We start from the raw sequence: 26067 nt of genomic DNA, 5'->3' as shown, positions 1-26067 counted from the left end.
AATTTGTGCTCTATAAAGATTGAAATTACAATATTTGTACACGGTTTACAGAATAATATATTGTTTACAAAAAATGTCTGGATAATATTTTATGTTTAATAGTATCTTATTTATCATAACAATAACAGTATGACCAGGAGTTTTATAAGATTTGTTAAAGATACCAGTGAAATAACATAACATAATAACACGGAATGTTAAGATTTATTAACTGTTTATAACATACAATTTATAACACTTTTTTCTTTTAAATAGATATTTGAATACAATTTAATAAAAAATAAATTTTACATAATTTTGGTAAATTATCTATTTATTCAGTTTATACTGTTAGATACAATCTTATCAATTTAAAAAGAAAATTTAAGAGTTATAATAAGAATTAACAAACCTTTCATAAATAATTTCTTAAAAGAATACTTTTGCACAAGCAACAAAATGGAGCAAGTATATAACTTTATATTCAATTACAATCAATAACATTATGTACATTGCGGATAGTATTTAGATTTAATGTTTGCAGCTTTTAGAATATAGGAATGTAGTTGTCAATCTTGGCTCGGTGTTTTTGGGCAACACACTCGCTGATCCACACAATATTTCGGCATTCCTGTTCCTTTAGTTTAAGGTAAGAATAGAAAACGCCGAAGTGGAACTGTTGTAAGAAAGCCATTACATTTAGAGTCACCTGAAAATTAAATATGTTATATTTTAATACACACAGTCACCTACATAATCACTGTTAAAAAAAAATTATATTGGTAGGAATTGTGTTTTATTGTAAATTGCATATACCTCATGTTCAAAAAATTTGTCCTCAAGGGTTTTGTCTCCAACATTATTTCCAGCACCTTCAAAAAGTGCAGAATATTCTGCATAGTATTCTGCCACAGCTTTAACTTGTTCATAATCATCAGCACGGGCAAGAGCAGCTAATCCATCGGGGTTCAGTTTACCGCAACGTGGGTATAGCTTAGCACGGTCATCCTTGGAAAGCTCAGTTCCAAAAGAATTGATGGTTATAATAATAGCACGACGATCTGCTTCAAACTAAAAAAACGACAAAATAGGATTTAGGAAACTGTTAATAAATAATTTATTTAATTTAAATAGGGGAATATAAAATATCTCTTACAGCCAAAATTTCACACATCACGTCAGCTGTTGTTCCCCCAATTTGTTTACAGAATTCATAAAAAGCCTCCAAATAAGCCTTGTACAGAGTGTTACGAATAATCTCAATATTCATTTCATCCAAGTCTTGCTCACTAATACAATCAACAAAGAATGGGGCCAATGGTGTGTCAACCAGCACAGCATTGTACAATTCAGCAGGTGTTGCAGCCACATGAATAGCTTCCATTTGTTCAAAAGAGCCAAGAGGGTGACACTTAGGAATCAATTCTGAAATAGGCCTCTGATGAAGAGTACCAGTTATCAATAGAATAATGTTATCAATCATGTAACTGTATGTAATGAAATCCAAGAAAGTTGACATTGGCTCCACAGAGTGGTTTCTTAGATGTTGAAATTCAATGACAAGCTTCTCACGCAACTTGTCATCGATAGTCGATACAGAAAGAGGGCTGGGTTCGTTAGCAAGGAATGTACCGTAGTCAGTTCCTTGCAAGTGAAGTTTCAAGTCTGAAAATATAAAATATAGTCTTCACACCTACTATCGATTTCGTTTAACCAAATGCATATTAAGCTTCTCATTTAAAATGAGTGACTGAGTGTACACTTGAAATTAAATATGAATACTATGCTCTATATAAATACCTTCTAATGTTTCGCATTGTACCAAGTTCAAGTAGTCTGATTGCTTGAGTATGCCACACTTAAAACCACGGCACAGTCCTTCTAAATATCCAGCGTCGATGTTAAAAATGCAGCCCTTCATTTTTATATCGTATCGCTCCCAGAATTTTTAGCAAAATCTACTCGTTACACTACAATCAAAAGATTGGGAGGAAGATGGAATTCAATAGATCATTGATCATATGATAATTCCATAGACAAAAATGTCATTACATATAGTGTTGCCAGGAAGTTTATAAGTAAATATCATATTCATACAATAGAAAAACAATATAGGATATGTGTAATGATTTAATTTTTGTATAATTATATAAGAACTTTATGGGCTCAACAGTCTTAAAATAGCTCAAAGTTTGGTTTACTTTACTGTCATTATTCAAATGTAAAATAACTTTAATAAGCAAAAAGAAATGAATATTTTCTTTTAGAAAAAGCATCGAGATAATTATTTTATCTAGACAAGTACCATTGAATGCGTGCTTAATTTGTGTTTATAATTAATTTGTAAAAGGCTTAGAACTTGCGAAGGCTACAATATAATTCGTATATGAGAACTAGCCAAGACAGACCTTCGGCTACAATATTTTATCCTAAGTTATAAGAAGAAATGATATTTTATGTAGTTATAAATAAATTTCAGGAAGGACCATTGTACTCGGCACCCATTTAGATCTAACTTCTTTTGTCGTTGAAGTCAACAACCAAGGTATAGATCATAATATAGGACTTGGCTGTCATTTTTACATTTATGTTTTTGATGGGTAATATTGTTACATGATAAGGTGCAACTACAGCAATAGTTGAATTTATTACCATTACAGAAATAACTTGTAGATCAGCTCTTGTTTTTTAATATCCAATGACTTAAACATACGTATTATATTATATCATTAATGTAGACAATAGTAAAATTAAAATTTGTGATACATTTTCCTTGACCAATGACTCCGCAAACGTATTCTTGATTTTATTGTTTATATGTAACGATTACGTCAAAGAACATAAATGATTTTGAACAGTTACATAAATAGCAAAAGTGGCACTTGATATACGACATTTAATTGTGAAGCTCTTACATTACTTGCCATATACTTTTATGAGTCCCAATAGTCGTCCAATATGAGCTTCAGCTTCAGCAATCATCTCTTTCATTTTTTATATTTTGCGACTACTTTTTTATTATAGTGCGGCGAAACACTTCTACCTCTATTGTGCGAAGTCAATCTCAATAGGTTAAAAGTAGTAATTTAAAGCTATTTCCAATTAAAGGATGTGTATAAGGTGAAATCACGCAGAACATCCATTTAATTTTAAAACTTATGAATGCAAAAAAAATATCATACAGACCTATTTTTTTTTTATTCAAATTAGAGATGTGGGCTTATAATTTTGTACCGATGAGCCGACTGACCGATTAGTCAGTTGTGCAGAGAACGACTAGTCGTCCGACTAATCTACTTCTTTATTTTTGCTTTGCATAGGTCAGAGCTGTGTTTTTGTGTAAAAATAAAGTGTTATTGGTCATTGTGAAAGGGCTTAAGATAATTAAAATAAAGCTAAAGAGCTTATTTTGTTTTTTTTTCACCAATCGGATAATTGATGTAAAGTCAAGTGTAGCCAGTAAAAATTAATAAAAGTAATCGAATAATTTGAATAAAATAATCTTATTGTAGGTCAAAGTAGATGCAGGCATAAAGTAAGCTTGATTTAACAATAATTAAAATGAGCTTTGAGGCGCAATAATTATGACAAAAATAATGCATTAATTAAGTTTCAGTGATAGAACCTGTATTTAACGTGCTCGTAACTATGGCCGATTAATTTCATAATATTTATAATTAATAATTGAATATAGAATTCTAAGCTGCTGATGTGTATTATGAATAGCTGACATTCAAAGGAAATTAAAGCATGATGACATTGGTTTCGAGTTATGTTGAACTTGTTGAAGTTTATATTTTATTATAGCACTAAGTCAAAAGACATGTTACATATTATACTCTTTGCTAACTGGCAACTCTCAAATTGAAGTTTGACTTTTGAAGTATTATTTATTTTCATGTCAAAATCAAAAATCGGAAAATAAATTGTTGTTTGGTATATAGTTGTTAAATCTTTTATTTTAATAAAATGATGTCAAGATTTAACAATATCATTAGTACAACTTGTACAAAAGGTATGGAGATCATGTATTTACCATTATGTAAGAAAAGTTTACGGTATTTTGAATAATAAATCTAAGCAATGTTTTTGTTTTAGTTTCGTCTATTAATTGTTCATTGATAAGCAAGTATTCTCAAAAGTCACAGTCGGAGACCGAAGAAAATTTAGAGAATGCCAAAAAAGCAGAATCTAAAAGATTAGCAGAATTTAGGAAGAAATTAAGAGAAACAACACCAATAAAAGATTTAGGCGAACAAGCAGAAATGCAACCACCAAAGGAAAACCCTTTGCCTGCATGGCCTAATGATACAAATCCTCATACTGGAGAAGTTGGTGGACCACGAGGTCCAGAGCCAACCAGATATGGTGACTGGGAAAGAAAAGGCAGAGTCTCTGATTTTTAGAAAAAAATATTCAAAATTAACTTTATTATTTTAAAAGCTTCGCTTACTTAAAATTTATTTATTTAATTCATAGTATTTAGATTCAAACAGTATACAACTTTAAGGTGCTTTAAAATATGTTAAAGTTGAGTATTAATTTATTAAAGAACTGTTAATGTAACATAGGATGAAAAGTTACAAATAAAAATATTCTTCTTAGAATAATGTATTTTATTTAAGTATATATTACGTACTAAGAGCTGATTTACCAACAGTTTTTGGCATTTTTTTATTAGTTGAATCTTCCAGTTCTTTTGCCTTGTAATAATGTGGAGCAACTTCCAAGAGCCACTTGCTTTCTATTTCTGTAACTTGTCGCATAAATTCCTTTGATGTAAATACAAGTTCATGGTATATTAACCATCTTGGTAATTCTTCAAATAAAGCACTATTCGGATGAATCATAACAGTCTAAAATAGAAAACAAAAATGTTTTGTATATTATTTAAAAAAAGATATACATCTATCAAAATGTATTAAATTATGATAAATTCTTACTTGGTTATGCTTAACAGTTTTATAGTGACCTCCCTTAGAAAACTTAGCAATGTGATAAAAATACCCTGCAGTAATGGCTTTACGAATATTGGCATCATCTGCTAAGCTGGAAACCATTTCAATTTCAACTCTCTCCATAAGTCCCACTAACTGCTCACGAACATCACGAGCTCTCTTCATGGATCTGTATTGAATAAAATTTTCATAACACCATTGTACTGAAAAGTCTGATTCAACCCACTGATTATAGACATTCATTAATGTTAAATGATCTCCATGGGGATGAAAAAAGTTTTTTCTTGCTGTATCTGCATGTATTATTTTATCTTTTGGTCTGTAAAATACTGAACTATTAACAGATAACATGGCAGCTATTGTTACAACTTCTTCTGAACACTTATACCTGTAAGAAAATAATAAGATTTTCATAGAATAATTTAAACATCAAAGAATTATAATTATTAACAAAATATTAACTAATTCAACTCACTTTTCACTGGCTAATAACATTTTTGCAAGCATAGGATCAGTAGGAAATTCTGCCATACGTCTACCAGCTTTTGTCAATTCCCCATGATGATTAAGTGCACCTAGAGCATATAGTTGCTCTAAAGCTAGCACTAATGTCTCATGTGGAGGAGGGTCTAGAAAATCAAAATGTATAAGATCATTGATACCCAAAGCTTTTAATGTAAGCACTGCATTTCCTAAATTTATTCTTTGAATTTCAGGTACAGTATTGTCCTCTAGTTCATATTTATATGCCCATGCTGTGTACAATCTAAAGCATTTACCAGGGGCAACTCTTCCTGCTCTACCAGCTCTTTGATTTGCTGATGCTTTTGAAATTGGAACAACCATTAGACTTTCCATACCAGTTTTAGAGTTGAAATTATTTTGTTTAGCAAAACCTGGATCAATAACATAGATAATATTATCAATTGTTACTGATGTCTCAGCAATATTAGTGGCAAGCACGACTTTTCTTGCTCCTTCAGGAGTAGGTTCAAAAATTTTCGCTTGCATGTCACTAGGCAAGTTTGCATAAACTGGTAATATAACAAGTTCTTTTAATTTTTTTCCAATTCTTTTTGTTCTTTCTTGTAACATTTCTACACAGGTTTCAATCTCTTCTTGACCTGTCAAAAAAACTAGTACATCACCAAGAGGTTGAGTGGCATGTATTTGCAACACTGTTACCACACAAGCATCAATATAATCTGCTTCTGGTGCTTTTGTGTAATATATGTCAACAGGAAACCGTCTGCCAGGAATTCTAAATATTGGAGCATCATCAAAAAATGTAGAAAATTTCTCAGCATCTAATGTAGCACTTGATATAAGTAATTTTAAATCTGGTCTAAATCTTGTGATATCTTTCACAAGACCAAATAAAATGTCTGTGTGTAGTGTTCGCTCATGAGCTTCATCGATAATCATCACACTATATGATGCTAAATCAGGTTCTGATAAGAATTCTCTGTGTAGTGTTCCATCTGTCATATATTTGATTACAGTCCTATCTGAAGTGCAATCCTCAAAACGAATGCTGTAGCCAACTTCATTTCCTAATTTGACATTCATTTCTTGAGCCACTCTAGCTGCAACTGACATTGCAGCAACTCTTCTAGGTTGAGTGCAACCAATTTTTTTACCATCTTTTGTAAATCCTGCTTCATTGAGATATTGAGGAATCTGTGTTGTTTTACCTGAACCAGTTTCTCCCTCCACTATTAATATCTGATAATTTTTTATTGCTTCAATAAGGGCTTCTCTAAAAGGGAAAACTGGCAGAGACTTCTTTGTCTCTTCTATTGTCAAACGAACTTTTTGATGTTCAGATATTTTTTCTTCTTCTTCTTTTTCTTTATTTCCTTCCAATTGTAGAGCTTGAATAAAATCAATCTGTTCGTCCAACAGAAGTTCATATTCATCATGACCTTTTGCATCCTTTGCCCCAAATTTAAAAAAAGCAGATTTAATTTGCTCTTGCTCCCATTTCCGTTGTTCAGAATGTGGCAACTTTTCATTTTCATCCACTTCTATGTACTCCCCTGTAATTAAATATTGAATTTACCTACTTTGTTATTTTAGAACAATATGTGGTACAAGTACAATTTAATGTTTCAGTTAAAATGAATTATTAAATATACAAATACCTTTTTCACCCTTTCCAAGATCCTGTGGCATATGATACCTTTGCACATTTTCCAATTCTCGTGCCTTTTCATGTTCTTTGGCCAACTGTAATATTGTTTTTTTGTGTTCTCTATCCTTTTTTTCTTTTTCTGTTAGTCTAAATATGAAAAAAGAATTGAATATTTTTTTTTCTAGTGTTTATGTTTAAGAAATATTAAACTATGATAAAATGGAGTATTGTTAATAGAAATTAATGTATGTTTATAAAATAATTGAAAAAATTTAATTGATTTCAAAGAATTATATATGAACTTACATGCTTTCATCAAATAAATATTCGTCATCTGCTATATCATCTTCTAATTCAATAACTTTGTCATCCTTTCTCTTTTGTAAATATTTGCGCCGGGATTGGACTCGCAGCTTAGGTAATATATTATCCCGGTCTTCGGCTTCCAATTTTAACCGTTTTGCTGCTTCTTCGTATGATCTTTTACTGGAGCTTTCGGCGACTTTTTTCACCTTATTTTCATCACGTTTTCTAAGTCTTGTGGCGAATTCATCTCTCTCTTTAATATCTTTTAAACGATTCTCTTCAACACTGTCTGAGTCCGAAGATGAATAATGTCGCTTTCCGTGTTTATCCATTTTTTGTTGATGTTTTATGTTGGTAAAAGTATTACTTTATTTAATTGTAAAATTAATAGAGTTTGACTTAACAAATATTATTTACATAAAAGTTAATTAATATATTCAAACGCGCATAGAATTCTTCTGAAATTCAAGCAATAGACAGTCACTGTAACCATTGTTTATTCTTAATTTAAAATGCATACGTATTTCACAAAATACCAATTTAATACATTACAATAATAATAATATGTTTGACACATGTCTGAAATAGGTTGTATTCATATATTATTTTCTGAAGTCTGACGTTTAAGCTGTCAGTCCGTAGCTTACTTTTTGGTTTAGTTTTTTTAATCTGTGCCCTTGCGGCACCAATAAAAGACAGAAAAATAGTTAAAAATAGTTTATATCGTACAGCATTGTTTTTAATGGAACTAATTTTACTTAACTATAGAAATAAAATCGAAATAAAAGGAGCCAAACTTACCTTGATACCAAACTTACCTTCAAAAGCTAACTTTTCAATCGCATAACAACTATATAATTAGAAAAAGCTCACTGTCGATTGGCAGTGGCTCGTTTTACGAAAGGTTAATTTATTCAATGCATATGTAAATCTTTTTATTGCTCTCTAATCACAAGTATTTTGGAGTATGGTAGTGTCACCTGGTCTTTTTATTTAAGACATTGATCGTAGTAATCCCCCCATCCCCCCTTCCCCCATCTAATCGCTCTGTATAAACCTTTCTTAATTTTAATACCCATTTCTTTTCTCTTAATGTAGCCACACTGTGGAACTCATGTGGGCTTTCTATTTACTCTATCTAGTGCTAGTACGAATACTTAGATTTTTACGAAAGATAAATTGATCTAAGATTTACATATTCCATGCGACTTGCTTAAAGCTCTGCTATATAGTGTATTATACACTACATACAGTACATATAAGTTCAGATATGATGAACACTATTCCACTTCACTTCTTATATACCCTATGTCGCCATATATAGCCAACTGGTTGACGAGCTTTTTAATTAACAGCACATACATTATACTAAAGGGCGCCGTTTAACAAGTTTCCTGAATGACACCGGCCAATACATCTTCCATTCATAGAATAGAGTCCCTATTCTCATGTAGATAAAAATATTTATATTGATAGTTTGGGATCTAACATAATTATTTGATATTTTTTTTATTAGTATTATATATAGTAGTATTTCTTTTTCTATTCATCTCAAAACCGACTGTCAGAAATTAACTCTAACTCAATATGGTCTTGTCGGTCTAACCCCTAGAGAGTTTTTGAGGAAACCAAAGCCGCAAAGGCCGTGCAGCACCCGCCTGGCAGCAAAGGCAGGTGCTGCACATTCCGTAGCGCCGAAGGCCACTTATTTTGGAAATTATTTATAAGCAACATAATTTTAAGATTAGAATTACAATATTAATTTTTGGCAACATCTCAGAAACGAAGCATTTTAAGTTTGAAGTCAGACTGTGAAGACCAAGAGTAGAGTTAGAGAGTTGGAATTTTTAATCAATTTTAAAATAAGGAAAGACTAAAGCTAATTTACCTATTCTATGAACGAAAATGAATAGGCTAAGTGTCATTCAGGCCGCTGATTGAACAGCGCCGTTAAGTAAAGTGGCTAGGCGTTACATTGGATGGCTAATTAAGTTATTTGCCTGCGACATAAACACTTTCATTTTACTTTCAAAGTTTCGATAACAACTTCGCCAACATTCTAGACGCCGTGTTTTTGTAAATCCATAATGAATACGATAGATTATTCAAGACCTTTGCTTTGATGCTTTCAAAATCTGGGTAAAATCCTGGCGAATGGTATATTGGAAATAACAATTATAGTATATGAGCATTTTTTTTAAAGGATTTTATTTAAAGCATACAAATAACATATAGACTTAAAAATAGGAGTACAAATAATAAATACTAGGTAAACATAGTTCAAATTTTTCCTCAAACGTTTTTAATTTATTGTTACTGACACATAAATGAAGAGTACATCTAAAATAATAATTGTATTCTTGAAGCTTGAAACAAAAAATATTTGCTTACATTTAATATTCCTACATCTTAGGATTTTTCATACAGAAAATTGAATTGAATTTATCCCGAGGAGTCTATCAGATCAAAATCTATAGATTTCCTCAAATTTAAATTATCTTGATGTTAAAAGCAAATTATATTATTTACTTGTAAATAATTATAAGAGAAGAAATAGAGGTTAAAAAATAACTAAATGTCAAGCAAATATCAACTTTTTTGATCAATATCAAAAGCTACATTTTTGGAAAGAATTTCATCTTTCTACAAGACCTTTCCATAGACATATTTCATTATGTATGCTACAATACAAAATTCATTGGATTTTTTATTGATATTATTAATCAAAAAGTGTATTACTATATTTGTTTACAATGGTATTTTAAAAATTAAAAATAATAAATCTATTTATAAGATTCAGTGGTAAGTAAAGGTTCTTTAGTGTTTCTAAGCTATAAGAATTCATAGTTAAGTTATTATTTTTATATCAATAAAAAAAACACATCTCCATCTTTTTTTTTATAACCTTACTTTTACAACATAGAAAGGTACCAACCATTTACATGCATTTTATTTAAGTTAGTATATCTTGTGTATGTAGCTTAATTAATTTATTGTTAAAGTTCGGCCGCTGAGAGAACGCTTCCATATCCGTTGGTTATGATACTAATACACTACTGAACATAAACAGTTGATATAAACTTACAATAAAGCCGTATGAATTAAAAAAAAAAAATCAAATTGAATTCAACCCAAAATTATAAGATTTATTGTAAGTTGAAGAAATAACATAGAATTTAATGTGTATTTTTATCGGAGTTGCCAGGACAGAATTCTATCAACGGTCGAAATTTAGAGCAATGTCTACAAAACAACCTCATAATAGTAATCATATCGCATAGAGTAACACTGTTTTTTTTATTAAAAATAAATGCAATTCGAATGTATCATTTGCTAAGTCGTCATCTTAATAACCAATTATAAGAAATTGATAAGTACAACAATTAAATACACTACAAAACTTAAATAAATATTAGCTAACATAACAATTAAAATTAAATATGTAACAGATGTTGACAGATTGGGCACAAAAAGTATTGTAAATATTGTACAATGAAAAATATCTTACCAGTTGTAAACTTATGAGATTACTAACAACTATAACATTAATAAGCTTTATTTGCTTTATTTAGATATATATTTGAACAAAAAATAACAAAGTATCATCAAAATATGACGATGCGTTTTGTCAATGTTTTAACAGAGGTTTTTGGCATTGTACCCTTCCCTTTAATACAGCCTATGTATATTTTTATATCGCAATTGGCTTATTTTTGGAAGAAGAAAAAACTATTCCTTTCTCTTTGAATGCGCCAATCACAAGGTCTCTCTCTGTCTCTCGCGTAGGTAATCACACTGGTTCCCTCATCCTTTAAACGGATTCGGACAACAGGTACACATGGCGCAAAATACAAACAGACTAAATTGTGCTACATATTGTCATAAAATATTTGAAAACCATTACATTGAACATAAATATAGTAAAAGTAAAAAATGCATGAATAAGTTAATGTAATTCTACTTATTTATATCGTAACTTTTTCGTTGATCTAGCTTGTTCATTTGCAGATCCAGATAAAGCATTGGGTTCGAGTCCAAAAATGAAAGTTATTTGATTTTAACTGGTTTTTTTTTTAATTTAATTTGCTCGGACAATACGTAAAGTCGTTGGTCTCGATCCGCTTGTGTCACACTGACGTCCAGTTTGACCATTAAAGTAAGGGAATAGAGAGATTTTTTAGTATTACTTACGTTAGTTGGCTACCTGGACCGAAATTTTGCCTGAACAATTTTTTTTGTTGTAATTAAGATATATTCATTGTGCACATAAAACATGAATAAACCTTACTTAAAATTAACAAGAACATAAAATAAATATACATTTTAATAATATAAAATATAAAAATGAGAATTTTTTGTTGACCGTTAGGTAATAATATATGTATATACGAGATTATAGTATTTTTGAAGTATTTATTACGAAAGTCTGCATTGTAGGTCTACCTATGTAACGGTAGTCTAGTATTGTTTTATTTTTGACCATAAACACCTCCAAACTGTATAAATACATACATAGTTACTTGTGCGTTGCACTTAGCCTCTATGTGTTAAGACGTTAACCAGACACAATACATTCTTCAAATTCATTGATTATTTCGATTGAAGTTCTTACCTCTAAGGCACTAACATATTATTTCATAGGATTAAATATCTACTGAAATATATTTTTATTAATAGTTTAAATCAAAACTTAACTTTTAACACAAGGTAAACATTTTTTTTTTCTTTTTTGCAATTTTCGAAACTACTACTGATTAAGCACATGTAAATGCACAATAAGATAAATTGATAAGTGCTTAAATGCGAGTACTCTATCATAACGTAGATTTTTTATTTTAGTTCGTACATGTTTATTAACACACAGTATGCTTGGCAATAAAGGTATGGCAATACTTTATTGGGTAAATGTTGTACGATTCGATTGCCGTTTGTATAAACGTAACGTGTGTTGACAATTTTAATTCTTCAATTTTGAACTATTAACAGTATAAATTTTTCAAAATTTGGCAGTCATGAAATTTTCCTATTACGATTCTTACATTTTAAAATAAACTTTCAGACTTCGAATAACCTAGAAAGCGAAGCTTTCGTAAGAATTTCTTCTATATTATTTAATAATACTAACATATTATAATGTAAACATACACTTATCTAGAATTAATAAAACTTTGGTACAACAATATGTAGTTTTATATGATTTAATGTTACTAAACGATAAATGTTATACTCGGTACCACGCTCAGTAGAGAAGAATGCGTTTCTCGACCTGCTTGCGGCAGATCGGGCAGACGGTGATCCGGTCGCCGCACATCTGGCACATGCCGTGTCCGCACAGGAATATCATATTCTTCAGTCTGTCCAGGCAGATCGGACACATGGTCTGAAATCACAAATGTAACATTCATTCAAATTATACTACAGTGGCTCACGTTTACTCTTTACTTTCGCTTACCGGTTGAGAGGATACGAGCAAGGTTAGTTTACAAGCTAATTTAATAAAATAATCTATGCCGACCTGTTCCTTTATGTCTTGTAGCTGTTGTTGCAATTTTTGGACATCTGCGGCGGCGGGAGCGGAGGCGGTAGCTGAGGCGGCGGCGGGGACGACGGCGGAGGCGGACGCGGGCGCGGAGCGAGAGCCGTTGTTCAAGAGATGTGGCGCGGCGGGCGCGGGCGCCGGCTGCCCTTTGTTCACCTGCACCAGCGCTAGGTTGCTGCCACCCTCGCCACTTCCAGAAGCTGTATAATATAAACGATAAGAAATGACTGAATCGACATCAGTGGAACTCATTTGAGTCGTGGGCTCTTTTATTAATTCAAGATAAAATGGCAGTTCAATTCCTGGGCGATGTATTTCACCCTAATCTGTGTAAATAAAAGGGGTACTCACGTTCCTGTTTCGGCAGCGCTCCGTGCGGTGGCAAGGCGGCGGCGGCGGTCGCGGTCGCGGCGGGCGTGGCGGGCGCGGCGGGCGGCGGCTGCAGCGGCGTGCGGCACTCCACGCACTTGCGCATGAGCGGCGCGCAGGCCGCGCAGGCGCACACGTCGCCGCACGGCCGGAACACCACCGTGGCCGGCGCCTCCGAGCACACCACGCACTCGCCCACGCGCTGGCGGGACGACACGCCCGCGCGACACACTAGGCACTTTTTCACCTGGAAAGAGATGCGTTTATTATGGCTCGAGAGTTTCATCGGGAAATAGTCTTGAATTTATTAACAACAGAGTTCGATATGTGCCTGACTGGCTTTATAGTGCAATGCAATATTAAAAAACTGATGAATACTCACTCTTGCAGCGCAGACATTACAGCAGCAGATGTGTCCGCACGGGCGGAACAGTGTGTCTCGCTTAGCATCGGAGCACACGAGGCACTCATCCGCGGTGGGATCACTGGGCGGGACCTCTGCGATGGGAGCTTCCGTTGCAGCCGCAGTACCGCTTCCACCGGGTGAGGGGCCAGTCTCGGTTTCTGGTGTTCCGTCGATGGGCATGCCGGTACCTTCTTTGCGGCATGTTGTCAGCGTTTTTTGTAGATTCGGATCCGGACATAAGTCCAACGGTGTCTGGCCTGTAAAATATGTTATTTTATGAAATTACACAGTTTTCTTTGAACAAACAAATTAAAAAAATGCTGGAGTGATTTTTTCATTTAAACACCTTGGAAATATGATATTTAATAAAATTAATGGAAATTAGGTAAAAATACCTTTCTTATTCTTGACGGTTAGATCAGCACCATGTGCGGCAAGGAAACACGCGATAGATGCAGAAGACTTCTTGTCGTGCGCATGCGCGATGCCACTGAGCAACGAGGGGTCTCGAGCGTCTTGTAAGCGTCGCAATTGCTGCAGAGTGTGATGTCTGAGCGCCTCGTGGAGAGGGGTGTCTCCGTCCTGAGCAAGATTAATAGATATATTATAATATTTATATAAAAATATTTTTAATAATTATCCTTCTCAAAATTCTTTAGAAACATGGCTTTAAAGAATTTTCATTCCTATTCGTCATTTATTTATTCTGTAACAGTTATCTCTATATGCATAATTTGATTAGATTTTAAATAAATTGGTGGTAACGTGAGAAAATCTATGGATAAAATATAGTATGTTTAATTTTCACCTAGAAGTGGGAGTAAAAGTAAAAAAACCTTATCACAAATGTTAAGATTAGCCCCGTGTGCGATGAGTAGTCTGACGATCTGCGTGTGCTGTCGCTCTACGGCGAGGTGGAGCGCGGTCTGCAGGTTCGCGTTCTGAAGGTCGGGGCGCGCTCCCCCGCGGACGAGCAACTCGGCGACCTCCGCGTGGTTGTTGAACGCGGCCAGGTGCAGTGCGGTGTATCCGTCGTCCTTCGCGTCATCGACTATCCACGGACGAGGCAGCTTGCCGAGCATTATCTTCATGGCGCTATAATCAAAGTCATAATATGACTATAGACTTGATAAAAATTAAAAATGTACATAATGTTTTCTTTGTAGTAAACTATTTGCCATAATAATTAGTTAATAGATGATTAAAAAAAAATAGGTCTATTGTGAAGTAGGTACAAAATAACACTTATCACATGGAAGTTTATTCCATGTGATAAGTGTTATATTTTTGAGAATCATAATAAAATTCATACATTACGTATATGGTTTGAGTCGCGATATGTCTCGTTACGCGGGACTCTCCGGTCGAGATTCGAAAATTTATTGTTAAAATCAATTAAGTTATTTAAAAAAGGAACGTACTTGTACATAGGCTTTATTCGCCCTGTTTTTTATTCGTTATTCTGTCACTAAGCAAATACCAGTAACATTATGACATTGTATATGATAACTACAAAGTCTGTCTTAAAACAGAGTTATTCGATTTCTTATTATTCAAATATAAATTAATGGAAATCATATGTAATTCGACTGAAAAAATACTACTAGAGAAAAATTAAAGTTCAGTTAGACATAACTCTATGAATAATATAAATACATACTACTGAAGACACTCGCTTCCGGAATGTTCAAGCGCCTGGCAACAATATTTTATAAACATGTTCTAGTAGGTTAAGCCAAAAAGCTATTTGAATAGCATAACCAAAGGCACGTTAGAATTTTTATCCTATAATTTATTGAAGATTCTATACCAAATCAAACTAAAATAACCCAAGAAACTCATCGGTATCGCTGAATTCGCTGATTTCCTAACTTGATTACCGATAAAGTTACATAAAGAGTATCGAGCCGACTTTGTTAAGCTAACTACAGAAACGAAGTTTAAAATACCCCCACGCAAGGTTCAACTTAGACCTCCTGCCACGAATTATTATTGACGTTTCAAATTTGAAAAAGTTAAAATAAACACGATTTTTTTCTTGCTTTTATTGTATTGAAACATAATTTATCTTTTAATGCTAAAAATATTACTTTGGTTGCAGAAATTCAAGATTGTTTTAAGGTTGATGAACTCTAAACAGAAATAGCTCTTATATTAGGTGGTAGAGATCAACAAGCTTGCCTTTGTACAAGGGAATTTAATGAAAATCAGAATAAAACGAATATTCTTTAAGAATTTTCGTTTATGAAACTAATCTTTTGTATGTAAATAATCGTAATTTTTAGCATCAACTATGAGCAATTTAAATAATTATAAAAAAGGTAGAGTCATGCTTGTTGTAATAACCCTGATAATCGTATAGATGGTAACAATAAATTAGGCGGTACTCATTTTAATAAGTTGTGTTACGTTTAAAGAGTAAAAACGAACGAACTAATTAAATAAGGTCAAACGTCGTGGCCAGCGAGCGGCGCTCGTCCTACGTACACCAACAGTTGGAATCCGAACGTCGCGCGCCGCGTCTCGCGCGCACGCGCACGCTATCCTTGCTTTGAAGTGCACATCCTTGCACTTATAGTTCTTATATTCAAATAACCTCTTCAAGGGCTACTGTCTTAAGCAACTATCTAGTGACACAAATTATATTGAATTAGTGATCAGACACAATAATATTTTATACTTTATGTGTAATGGTAAGGTTAAAAAGTTAGTAATAAATTACTATACTATAATATATTACGACTATATTTAAATTAAATATTCACTACATTTTAACATGACTGTCTAATTACATATAACGTTAAATATATCTATCTTAAACATTAAACCATTTTCATATGCCAATGAGTCAAATCTAGTAGATGAAACTGCATTTAAATTAGTTGAATGTCATTATAAACAGTTTTGCATACTGCAATACATTAATTGAAATTATTATATACGTTATTCAGTGAGAAGTGTAGTAAAGTATTTATTCCGTCCGACAAGCAACACAAACTTTTTTGGTCATATTTAAATTTGTAACATTTGAAATTCAATATTTCTACAGTTACACGACAAGGCTTAGGTCAAACAGGATTTCGATTCATGTTTAAAACAACGACGGCTATAATTAATAACCATCACTAAGGAATATTTCATATCTACGAGTAGTTGCCAGGCACGATTCATTCCTCTTGTGTCTACCACACTGGGTGACGCCATTGTAATAATGCGTTTTTTTAATTAAGCGTGCTTCTAACATGTGCTCATCAATTTACAGTCAACTCATGTTTACATAGACGTAAAAAGTGACTGGTAATTTGACTTCATATCACTGAAACAAACCGATTTTTATGTTTAAGATTATATATATTCCCAATGGTTAATCGATGAAAATATATCGATATAGGCATCTTGATGCATAACGTTGATTAAATCCTTAATAGGAATTTAACAGTTCCCTTTTTAAACATAATTTTTTGTAGAGTTCTTTCGCCGATTACATGTTGCTTGCGGAATTTACGAATGAGATTGATTGGATAATAATTAGTATATTATTATTACTAAATCTTAGTCTCTAAATTAAATACAATTTTTTTTATTTAAGAAAGTGTTACTCCGTGTACTTCTTGTAATGTCCTTTGATCATAGACACTGGCACTGTTTATGCACCTACCTATATATTACATATATATTTTTGTGCCTGTAGTTACATAGTTTTACTTGCCATTCGAACCAGAACACAGCAGTACAAAATATTGCTGTTTCGAGGTAGAATGACTGATGTTTGCATAGTAAACATCCAAATGATGCAATCGGAAATATTATTTATAATACATATTTATATTCAGAATAGTAACCTTTTTTCGTGGATTAAATTCTTACTTAAATAGTAGTTTCGTATCCGTTGCCGATCTAATATAATGTTTAAATATATGTACATACTTCTTTTGTAAAACGCGCTTTAGTAACAGGCGTCTTCTGTCACTGTGCATACAACTATATATTGCCCTTAAAAATAAACTGTAACGTATTCGTTTAATTTTATTTCTTTACTTTGTATATGAATAACTCTAAGATACATAGTTTTCACAAGCTGTCGTAAAAAGTAAGATAGTTAGTTGTTATGTTACGTTCCAAGATTATCTCGTTTCACACAATATAGACTAACACGTTGAAATTTAGAAATAAAATGACAATGTAACTTTTCTTAACGTGATGCCCAAGTTACGGTTTACACTACGTCAATTTATACCGATGTACTAATTATTGTAAGAGTTCCATTGATTAAGTATAGAAAACTAATAATGTTATAGTAACCATTATATTAATATGATCAAGTTATCTTACTTATCTTTAACTAGGATTCTCTTTTGATGGGGTGCCGGAAACAAGCTGAGAAAGCATACACAATTGCGCAACAATTCCTAGGGCGAGACAAAACGAGTATTTTATGACCTAGATAGGAACTAGTCACATACTTTTTATGCGACTCTACGTAGGCAATTGCAGTAAATAGTAAACTATAAAGAGTAAATACTATTTGACACTAGAAAACACTATTTGACAATTTAAAATTTAGAATATTAGATTTTAATTATCAATAGATTAACATTAGTAGTAATAACGGTCAGTAGCTGATCAAGAAGCAAGGAAAAAAACTCTACTCATAAGTGTTTGTTTTAGATTATAAAAAGTTACTAATTTCTCTGATTGATTATAAAAAAAAATTATATTATTAAAGTTAATTAATATTTACTATTAAAAAAAAACATGGAATAAAATGTGTCGGTTTTGTTATAACGAAACAGTTGTGAGAGTAATAGATACCCTCCGTAATATAGGGATTTTATTTTTTAGCACTATTATATAATATGTATAGAATACTTATACACATTTACTTGTCCTAGTTTAAACTAGGTCGCAGCCGGGTTGCAACTGCAAGAATAAAATGATTTAGTTTGTTTAGCAATGTTGCCTTAAGTCGTTAAACAGATAGGTACGAAAAGATGGCTTTTTTTGTTGTACATGTGGTTTATTTTTATCGCTCCGAGCTGTAAATAATGTTTTCATTACGGCTTGTATCGACGTCGAGTCAAACGTTACATTTCATTCATGAGGCTAACATATTATTAATAAAATAAAATATAATTCAATACCAAGAGACAATATAACGTAGGCACCTTCTTGATTGTATTTCAATAATAAATAATTGTATGAGATAAGTACCTTATTCTGTAAATTTATATAAATGTTTGTATGTTTAGTAGAGAGAAAATAATGAGTTAGTATTGATTAAAGAAGCTATATTTAAATGAATATGATTTTTTTTTCACCTATTTTAAGACCTGCAAGAGATTGCTTTTCTTGCTATATGACTCCTAATATACATCTTTCTTGTACAGAGTCTATAAATAAGTTTAATTGATATATAGTATAGAATTGTATAGTATTAAATAATAAATGTTTCTATGATTGATAGAACAGGCATTCGACGAATATGTTGTTCTGGCGAGACGCATAATTATAAAGTAGTTAAATAAAACATATACGTCCACAGGAACTCATGAAAATGGAAAATATAAAATTCTCTGAAGTGTCTTTCCGATCTCCTCTGAAACCTTACGAATTTATTCTCTTAACGTTGTACAACAACTTATCACATTATCCGTGTAAAATTATATTTTACTGTCCTGCTACAATTAATAGCTGTTATTTTTTATTCCAAAATATATACATATACCTTATGTTTGATAAGGTTTTTGTTCTTTCATTTAAATAATCAAGCGATGAAAGTTAATCTTTGGATATAACGATTTTTAAAATTGATTACATTGAAATCGCCTGTAATCGAAGTCAGAGGTCGCTCCTGACAAGCGCCGCTTTAAGTGCTGTCTCGGTGTACATACGAAACAATCGAGCCATGAATCATTGCGCGGGCTCCGCATTGATCAACTGAGTGTTTCAGAATTGTGGCCGGGAACGCTTGCCTACTTACTGATTCTATGTAATGAATAATTGACGTTCAGTCGCGACAGACTTTATAGGGCAGATATTAGTAGCGGCGAGTGATCATATTCTACAACAGTGAGCTGATTCCCCGCGGATCCAGAATAGTAAGTTATGGAAATGTGCGTTTGGGGCAGCAGCGGGCAACTGTGACCAATAACAATGTCACATTAATATTCAACAGGCGCTCTTTGCCCGTTTATACTTTACGGCCAGCATCGCGCTATTCTTTACTCAGAAGTGCATCTCGCTTGATCGCGTTTTATATTATTTTAGATAAAATTCAATTTAATGATGCACAAGAGAAAACGTAATATGCAGACAGAATGTTTAACGGTTCATATCTAAGTGATTTCATATACTCATGTTTCCTGTTTACTGCCGCGATATCAAAAATGCTTACAAAACTATGTTGCTTTCAAGTAGACAAAAGATGACTTGGCTGTCGTCCCACTTGTTTGTCTACGGAAGTTTGCCAAAATTCTTTTATTGACTGAGCGAACGTAGAGGCGAGCTTTAGAGCCAACAACGGAAATTCTCGGCCACAATACGCCTGCATTAGTAGTTCAATAGTTTAATTCCGCAAATACAGTTTGTATGGATGTGTTATGACTGAATAATAAATAATATTTTTGTTTTTATATGTAAGAGCCCCAACTTTAGTTATAGCTTAATATGTACACATATGTAAATTGATTAATGATTTTTTTTCTACTTTTATAAGAACGTTTTTAGAAAGGTCAGTGAACGCTGAGGATTGCCAGATCTTCTGATGGAAACTATGTATAGCGTGACTACCCCGCGGGAGGTGACAGTGGTGGATGGTGTACAACTAATAATAGCCTCCCCTCCAGCGCGCAATCCTCGGAACGCTGACGGGAGCGCGCACATGTGGCGCCCGTCGGCGGCGTCGTATTCTGCGTGCGCGTTTATTTTCGATACAGTCGTCACGCGGTGCGGTTTACAGTGTTTCTTACATAAGCGCCTTCGGCGAGTCCGCGATCGGGACTCTACCGCGCTTCGTGCACTTCGAATTGCCGTAAGCTGCAGGTCGGTGCACGTTTGAGTAACCGATCCGACGGACGCCCGCCGTCGGATCTATTTCGGGAAAATACAAATTTGGAATGGATGGTACTCGCGACTCGAAAGCGAACTCCGCCGGTTGACTCCATTTTTAGACCTGGACTGCGCGTGCGCACTGAGCCTGCTGCCAGTGCCCCACGAGCTGCCATGTAGCCGTGTCGCTCGCTGCCACCTCCTCCTATGAAGGTGGCTATCGCGTACCATCTTCCTAGAGATGGCGCCGTGTAGCCCGCGACCTTACTACACAACAGTCAATCGTCATCAAGATTATGACAGCAAAGAAACCGAAAAACATCGAAGAGCGAAGAAACATAGCCTTGCGCTAGTTCCGTGCTTCCTTACTTCCCATAGTATTTAAATCGTATGGAATGTAAAGAAGTATGGAGCTGCGCGGGTATGCCTGCGTGTATGAAACGGACCATCGTGTGGCCTTTCTTCTTTTGTGTCACGATAAGGATTTATTTGTGATTTTGATTTGCAAGTGATTATTTTATGCACAATGTGTTTGCCAGGGTTTCAGTTAATCAGCAAATGTGGATTTCGTAAGAGATATTTTTTTACATTTCTAACATTTGGTTTTTAAACTAACTGAAATTCTTTATTTGTGGCCATTTTAAATGTAATTCATTAAAAAACGATCAGATTAATATTATCACATTCTTTTAATTTTTTAATAAAGTTATAATAAAAATGTGATAAATTATATGGATTTTAAATTGTTTAGTAAAAGATACATTTATTTATTGGGTAGCGACTTGTCGTAAAATAACATCTGGCGTGGTTTAGTTGAGGCAAGAGTTCTGACTAAGGCAACATAAATAAACGTGAGGCTAGCGGTGGAGTTCGTCTCAGAGAACCGTATTGTATATTTAGATATGGGAAGTAAAAGCCAAGGAGTTTTATATATAGCCATACAAATGTTTATTCGATGTATTTTTAAAATGGAATATTGATTTCAGATTTTATCTTTAAAATGTTAACACACAATATAAATTTTAATAATAAGTTTTAAGAACGCGCTGACTGTATTTAAATAGCACGTTTTTAAACAATTTTATAATATTGTTTGTTTTGTCTTTTTTTATTTATAATTATCTTATAATGGTTTAATTCACTTTACTTAAACGACGCAGTATTGTAACATTTAAATATAATTTTTAGCGATATTTCCGTGTCGTTAAATCAAGAATATTGTATGTACGACTAACTATTTACTGTATAACTTTGAATAATTCTTTTGTTTTAAGGCAATATCCGAGAAACGTGACATTGTCAGTAGTAAAAGTCGTAGCAAAAAGGGGAGCACAAAAAATAGCCGCGCCTGCGCCACATCTGGAGGAACACTGCATCTCATTATGCGGATCGGTCTCGGATGAATGGCATCGTGCCCGTGCCCGGCCCTGCCCGTCGCCGGCCCTACAATACACCACGGACATCCGCGCCTTGTTCTTGATCCTATTGTTTCTTTAACAATCATTTGTAATCGATGCTAGCTTATAAGTTACAAATTGTGTAAAGCTAAGTTTTTGTTATTTATCACATGTTGATTTACTCAAGTCAAAAAAGTATTTACAGATTTTCTTTTTTATTTGTATTAGTTTCTACTTGAAAAGACAAACATTGAGTTATTTATTTTAGTTTTGTTTGTGTTGTATATTATTATAGTTATATTAATTAAATAACATTTGGTTTTTTAATTAGATAGAAGTAAATCAAATTATTTTATAATAGCTTTTATTGATTTAGGGATAGTCTTCCAAAAACAAAAAGAAAGTATTATATTATAATAACTTATTTACAGTGTATAGAATTTATGTTAAAAAGTATATAAATTAATGTTTGGTAGAGGTCTTATACAACAAAAACTACAACAAATCACGTAAATGTAAAGGCATGTAACAAAAACAGAAAGGTCGTTTAGGGTGTCATTAAATCATAAGGGTGAACCATAGCGAGCATTACGCCAGGTTCCGTTCATTGTTTCACTACAAGAGGGGGCGATGACGGGACCAGGGCAATGACAGCACACGCAATATAATCAAAGACATACTCACACCAAGACGGTAGAGTGCGTCCAACACTTCTCCGAAAAGTGATTGATTCTCGTGTTCCGTTCGTGCGTCTAAGGGCGCGAATTGATACCGATCGTAACTATCGGATTTAACTCGGAGTAGTCCGAAATATCGCCTTTATCCTAATGTAATATAAGAGTTAATGCAACATTTTTGACGTGTCGACCCGTTCCGTTTCTCATCATTACGTTTAACATGTAGAGCTTAAAACCTCAAACGAAAGCTTACCTATAGCAATGAATGACGCAGACTACGCTATAAACGACCGACCGACCCGATCCGCGCCCTTTAATAGTGCACGCCTTTTACTATCGCACAAAGGCGTTTTCTATGAGAAAGGGATCTTGACCTACCAGTTAGTTCAGAATGTTCAATTCTCAAAATCACGTTGAAAAACAATTTATTCATGCATCCATGCAACGACTGTCGCTAACAAAAGGGAATGTAAAACTAGACAGGGGGATAATGAATGCTAGTCAACGATTTTAATAGAGTTACTTACATGCAATTCGGCTTAGCATTATTTTTTTAATTGAACGGATGAATGGTTTCATATGTCTATACGAATAACAAAAGTTATCGCAGTAACACCGGCTTATTCATGTGTGATACGGATTATGTAATTTCGCCGCAACTTGGAAAAGAAAGAAAATACGATCATTTCTTTAATATAAAAGTTTATTATTTTGAAAAGAATATTTTTTTTTAATAATTTTACGCATATTTTTGCCACTCGTTCTAGAATAAGAGTATCTATATTTATAGTTATTGTTCGTTCGCTTCGATATAGCAATAGTTATTTTCAAGCATTTGTAATAGTATAGCTTTAACACGGGGTGGGACGCTGTCATGGTATTCGTGTGGATGACGCGAAAATAGCCATCAGAGACTTTGGCATCGGTCCAGAGGCCGCTGAAAGTTTCCTGACGACTGCCCGAAGCCGTGGATATATATGAACGTTTCTTATATTCATTTGGATATAAAAATATACTTTTATTATTTTTATTGGCGTAAGTTTGAAAAAATATGTACTTTTATTTCTCGAGATATACATTCGATAGTCGAAGACACTCTTTTGAATTTCAGACGAAATAAATGTTGCTAACTTTTAAAATAATAGTTGAAAAGATTTTGCATAATATGTTTTCTTGTTGCCAATGGAACAAAATACGTTTCGTAACCTCGTATGTAATTTGTTTTACTTTTTTTATTTCACAAAGCGCGGTTCGACTGCGGAACTTCAATATTACCGATCCGATTTCGATGATTTGATCGGGATTAAGAGCAGCTACAATTTTAATCTGTTAAAATCTAGTTGCATTAAAGAGATATTTCGTTTGATGATTTTTTTCCAAAAAAAGCTTATATGGTTTTACAATAATCGGTTATTTTTGATTTACAATGTATTTTAAATTTTTGACAGTTATCACAGCTATGACACAAATACATATGTATCGTACCGTATTCCTCGGGTATCGTGTTTCACTTGCCGTGATGAAACTCATAATATAATATTTCATGAAGATCTTAAAATATACCAGCGTCTATAAATATTTGATTCCATTCCGTCATCGACATAATTTAAACTAATGTTCAATTATATTACGACCAATAAGACAAACGTAGGTATTTAATTATATTTTAGTTGAAATAAATAATTAAATAAATTTCTCTTTAGTTGCTTATTTGTTTAAAGTTCGACGAAACCTTATACGAGAAGAGATCTAGAGTACAGATTAAAACTTTGCCTTAATGTTAAGCCCGGGCTAAAAATTAAGCTACATTCATTGATCTCTAAGCCGTACGAGAGAATGTCGTAATGAGAGAAAACTTCCTTCTTTATTTTTAGATCATCATAAAAACAAAATCCTGAACGTAATTAAGAACTAAATCCAATGTAGTACAAAATATTCTGATATTACATTATTACATATTAATAAAGGTATTATTAATGTATAACTAGACTTAAAGATGACTAGGAAAATTCCATGTTTTCGAAAACAATTATATAGATAAAGAAATTCATCTCATTAAATATGTTCCTATAATAAATATTCACGTCACTTCGGATCGGATCCGGATCTTCAGTTTATAATAAAAATTAAATTACGCAGAAAGTTTAAATTGTAGAATAAAAATAAATATTAATAAATTGCTTTCAATTTGTTCGTGTGTACGTATGAATCTCTCAGTGTTTGCATGTCGTGTGTTCAAAGATATATGTATATTGGCATCGCTATAATTGAATTCCTTAGATCTTATTAAGGAACAGAGTAAAATCGCTATTTAATAGAAAGAGCCGAGAGTAATAACGCCACGGGTGGATAAGACCGTGTAAATGATTGAAGGCGATCATAAAAGAGGCGATCACTTATAAGTTGGTATGAAAGCGTTTAATCAAGAATAAAATTCACTATTAAGAAAATATTAGATGACGTCATTTTAAATTACATCAAATGTAAAACTCGCATAAATCTTACTAATAAAATGTATACGAAAATTAAACTAATATAAAGATACATATATAAAGTGTATGTATAGATTATGCGAAGGATTTTGGAGTTTGAATATCTGTAAGTACATCACGTTAAAACAATCCACAGTCAAGATGTAATAAGATTTGTGAATTAAATTATTGATATTTTTAATAACTTAAAAATATAATTATTTATTTATTCTATTTTTAAATTATTACAATAAATATATTTATCACTAAAATTCAATTAACTGAACAAGTAAACTAAAATGGTTGTAAATATATTTAATTTTATATATTTGTCTAGGCACTAACACAACGTTGATCATTAAACGAGATATTAGTATAAAATTTAATTACAATATTAATTATTTAATAGCATATTGAAATTATAATATAGTATAATAAAGAATTGTAAGCTTGTAAATACCACTTGTATTAATTACTTAAATAAAGAAAATATATTAAAGATTTTATATGTTGATTATTTTGATAACCATCAAATAACATTTGATATATTTAGGAGTACATCTTTAGACTACTGTAATAATAGGGATTGAATGAGAATCTTTAAATACTTATCTGCCGATTTGATCGCGAGATAAGTACTAAAACATCTACTTTGGAGATCTGAAAGATAATTAACTAAATTTTAATTCGTAATATCACACAAATTATTTTAATTCTTATTACCATTATACATTAATTGCTGAATTCAAATAAAGTGTAATTACATCAAAAAAGGACACGCTGT

At 32.7% G+C, this 26067-nt stretch overlaps 4 protein-coding genes across 4 annotated transcripts in view; 1 reads left to right on the top strand and 3 right to left on the bottom strand.

Annotated features, from left to right (window-relative positions):
• Positions 1 to 185: 185 nt before the first annotated feature.
• LOC125077089 (V-type proton ATPase subunit d) lies at positions 186 to 2005 on the bottom strand. Its single transcript, XM_047688887.1, has 4 exons — positions 1780 to 2005; positions 1136 to 1644; positions 796 to 1050; positions 186 to 688 (listed from the first exon to the last, which is right to left on the bottom strand). The coding sequence occupies exons 1-4, from the start codon at positions 1898 to 1900 to the stop codon at positions 527 to 529; spliced, it is 1047 nt and encodes a 348-aa protein (XP_047544843.1). The 5' UTR covers positions 1901 to 2005; the 3' UTR covers positions 186 to 526.
• A 1850-nt stretch (positions 2006 to 3855) lies between these two features.
• On the top strand, positions 3856 to 4583 carry LOC125077246 (succinate dehydrogenase assembly factor 4, mitochondrial-like). Its single transcript, XM_047689134.1, has 2 exons — positions 3856 to 3994; positions 4078 to 4583. Exons 1-2 carry the CDS (start codon positions 3949 to 3951, stop codon positions 4383 to 4385), a joined length of 354 nt encoding a protein of 117 aa, XP_047545090.1. The 5' UTR covers positions 3856 to 3948; the 3' UTR covers positions 4386 to 4583.
• On the bottom strand, positions 4581 to 7944 carry LOC125077245 (pre-mRNA-splicing factor ATP-dependent RNA helicase DHX16). Its single transcript, XM_047689133.1, has 5 exons — positions 7378 to 7944; positions 7082 to 7218; positions 5413 to 6976; positions 4923 to 5325; positions 4581 to 4835 (listed from the first exon to the last, which is right to left on the bottom strand). Exons 1-5 carry the CDS (start codon positions 7707 to 7709, stop codon positions 4611 to 4613), a joined length of 2661 nt encoding a protein of 886 aa, XP_047545089.1. The 5' UTR covers positions 7710 to 7944; the 3' UTR covers positions 4581 to 4610.
• A 1685-nt stretch (positions 7945 to 9629) lies between these two features.
• LOC125076849 (E3 ubiquitin-protein ligase MIB1-like) overlaps positions 9630 to 26067 on the bottom strand; it is a 155785-nt gene continuing 139347 nt past the window's right edge. Inside the window, exons 12-17 of the mRNA XM_047688564.1 lie at positions 14528 to 14786; positions 14087 to 14273; positions 13668 to 13948; positions 13268 to 13532; positions 12893 to 13116; positions 9630 to 12757 (exon numbers count right to left, since the gene is read on the bottom strand). Coding sequence (XP_047544520.1) covers positions 12617 to 12757; positions 12893 to 13116; positions 13268 to 13532; positions 13668 to 13948; positions 14087 to 14273; positions 14528 to 14786 — 1357 coding nt within the window. The 3' untranslated portion in view covers positions 9630 to 12616. The remainder of the gene's footprint in view (positions 12758 to 12892; positions 13117 to 13267; positions 13533 to 13667; positions 13949 to 14086; positions 14274 to 14527; positions 14787 to 26067) is intronic.

The sequence above is a fragment of the Vanessa atalanta genome, chromosome 3 (assembly GCF_905147765.1).
Source record: "Vanessa atalanta chromosome 3, ilVanAtal1.2, whole genome shotgun sequence".
Taxonomy (NCBI): Eukaryota; Metazoa; Arthropoda; class Insecta; order Lepidoptera; family Nymphalidae; genus Vanessa; species Vanessa atalanta.
The sequence above is the reverse complement of the archived record's forward strand: the minus strand, read 5'-3'. Positions and strand labels throughout refer to the sequence as shown.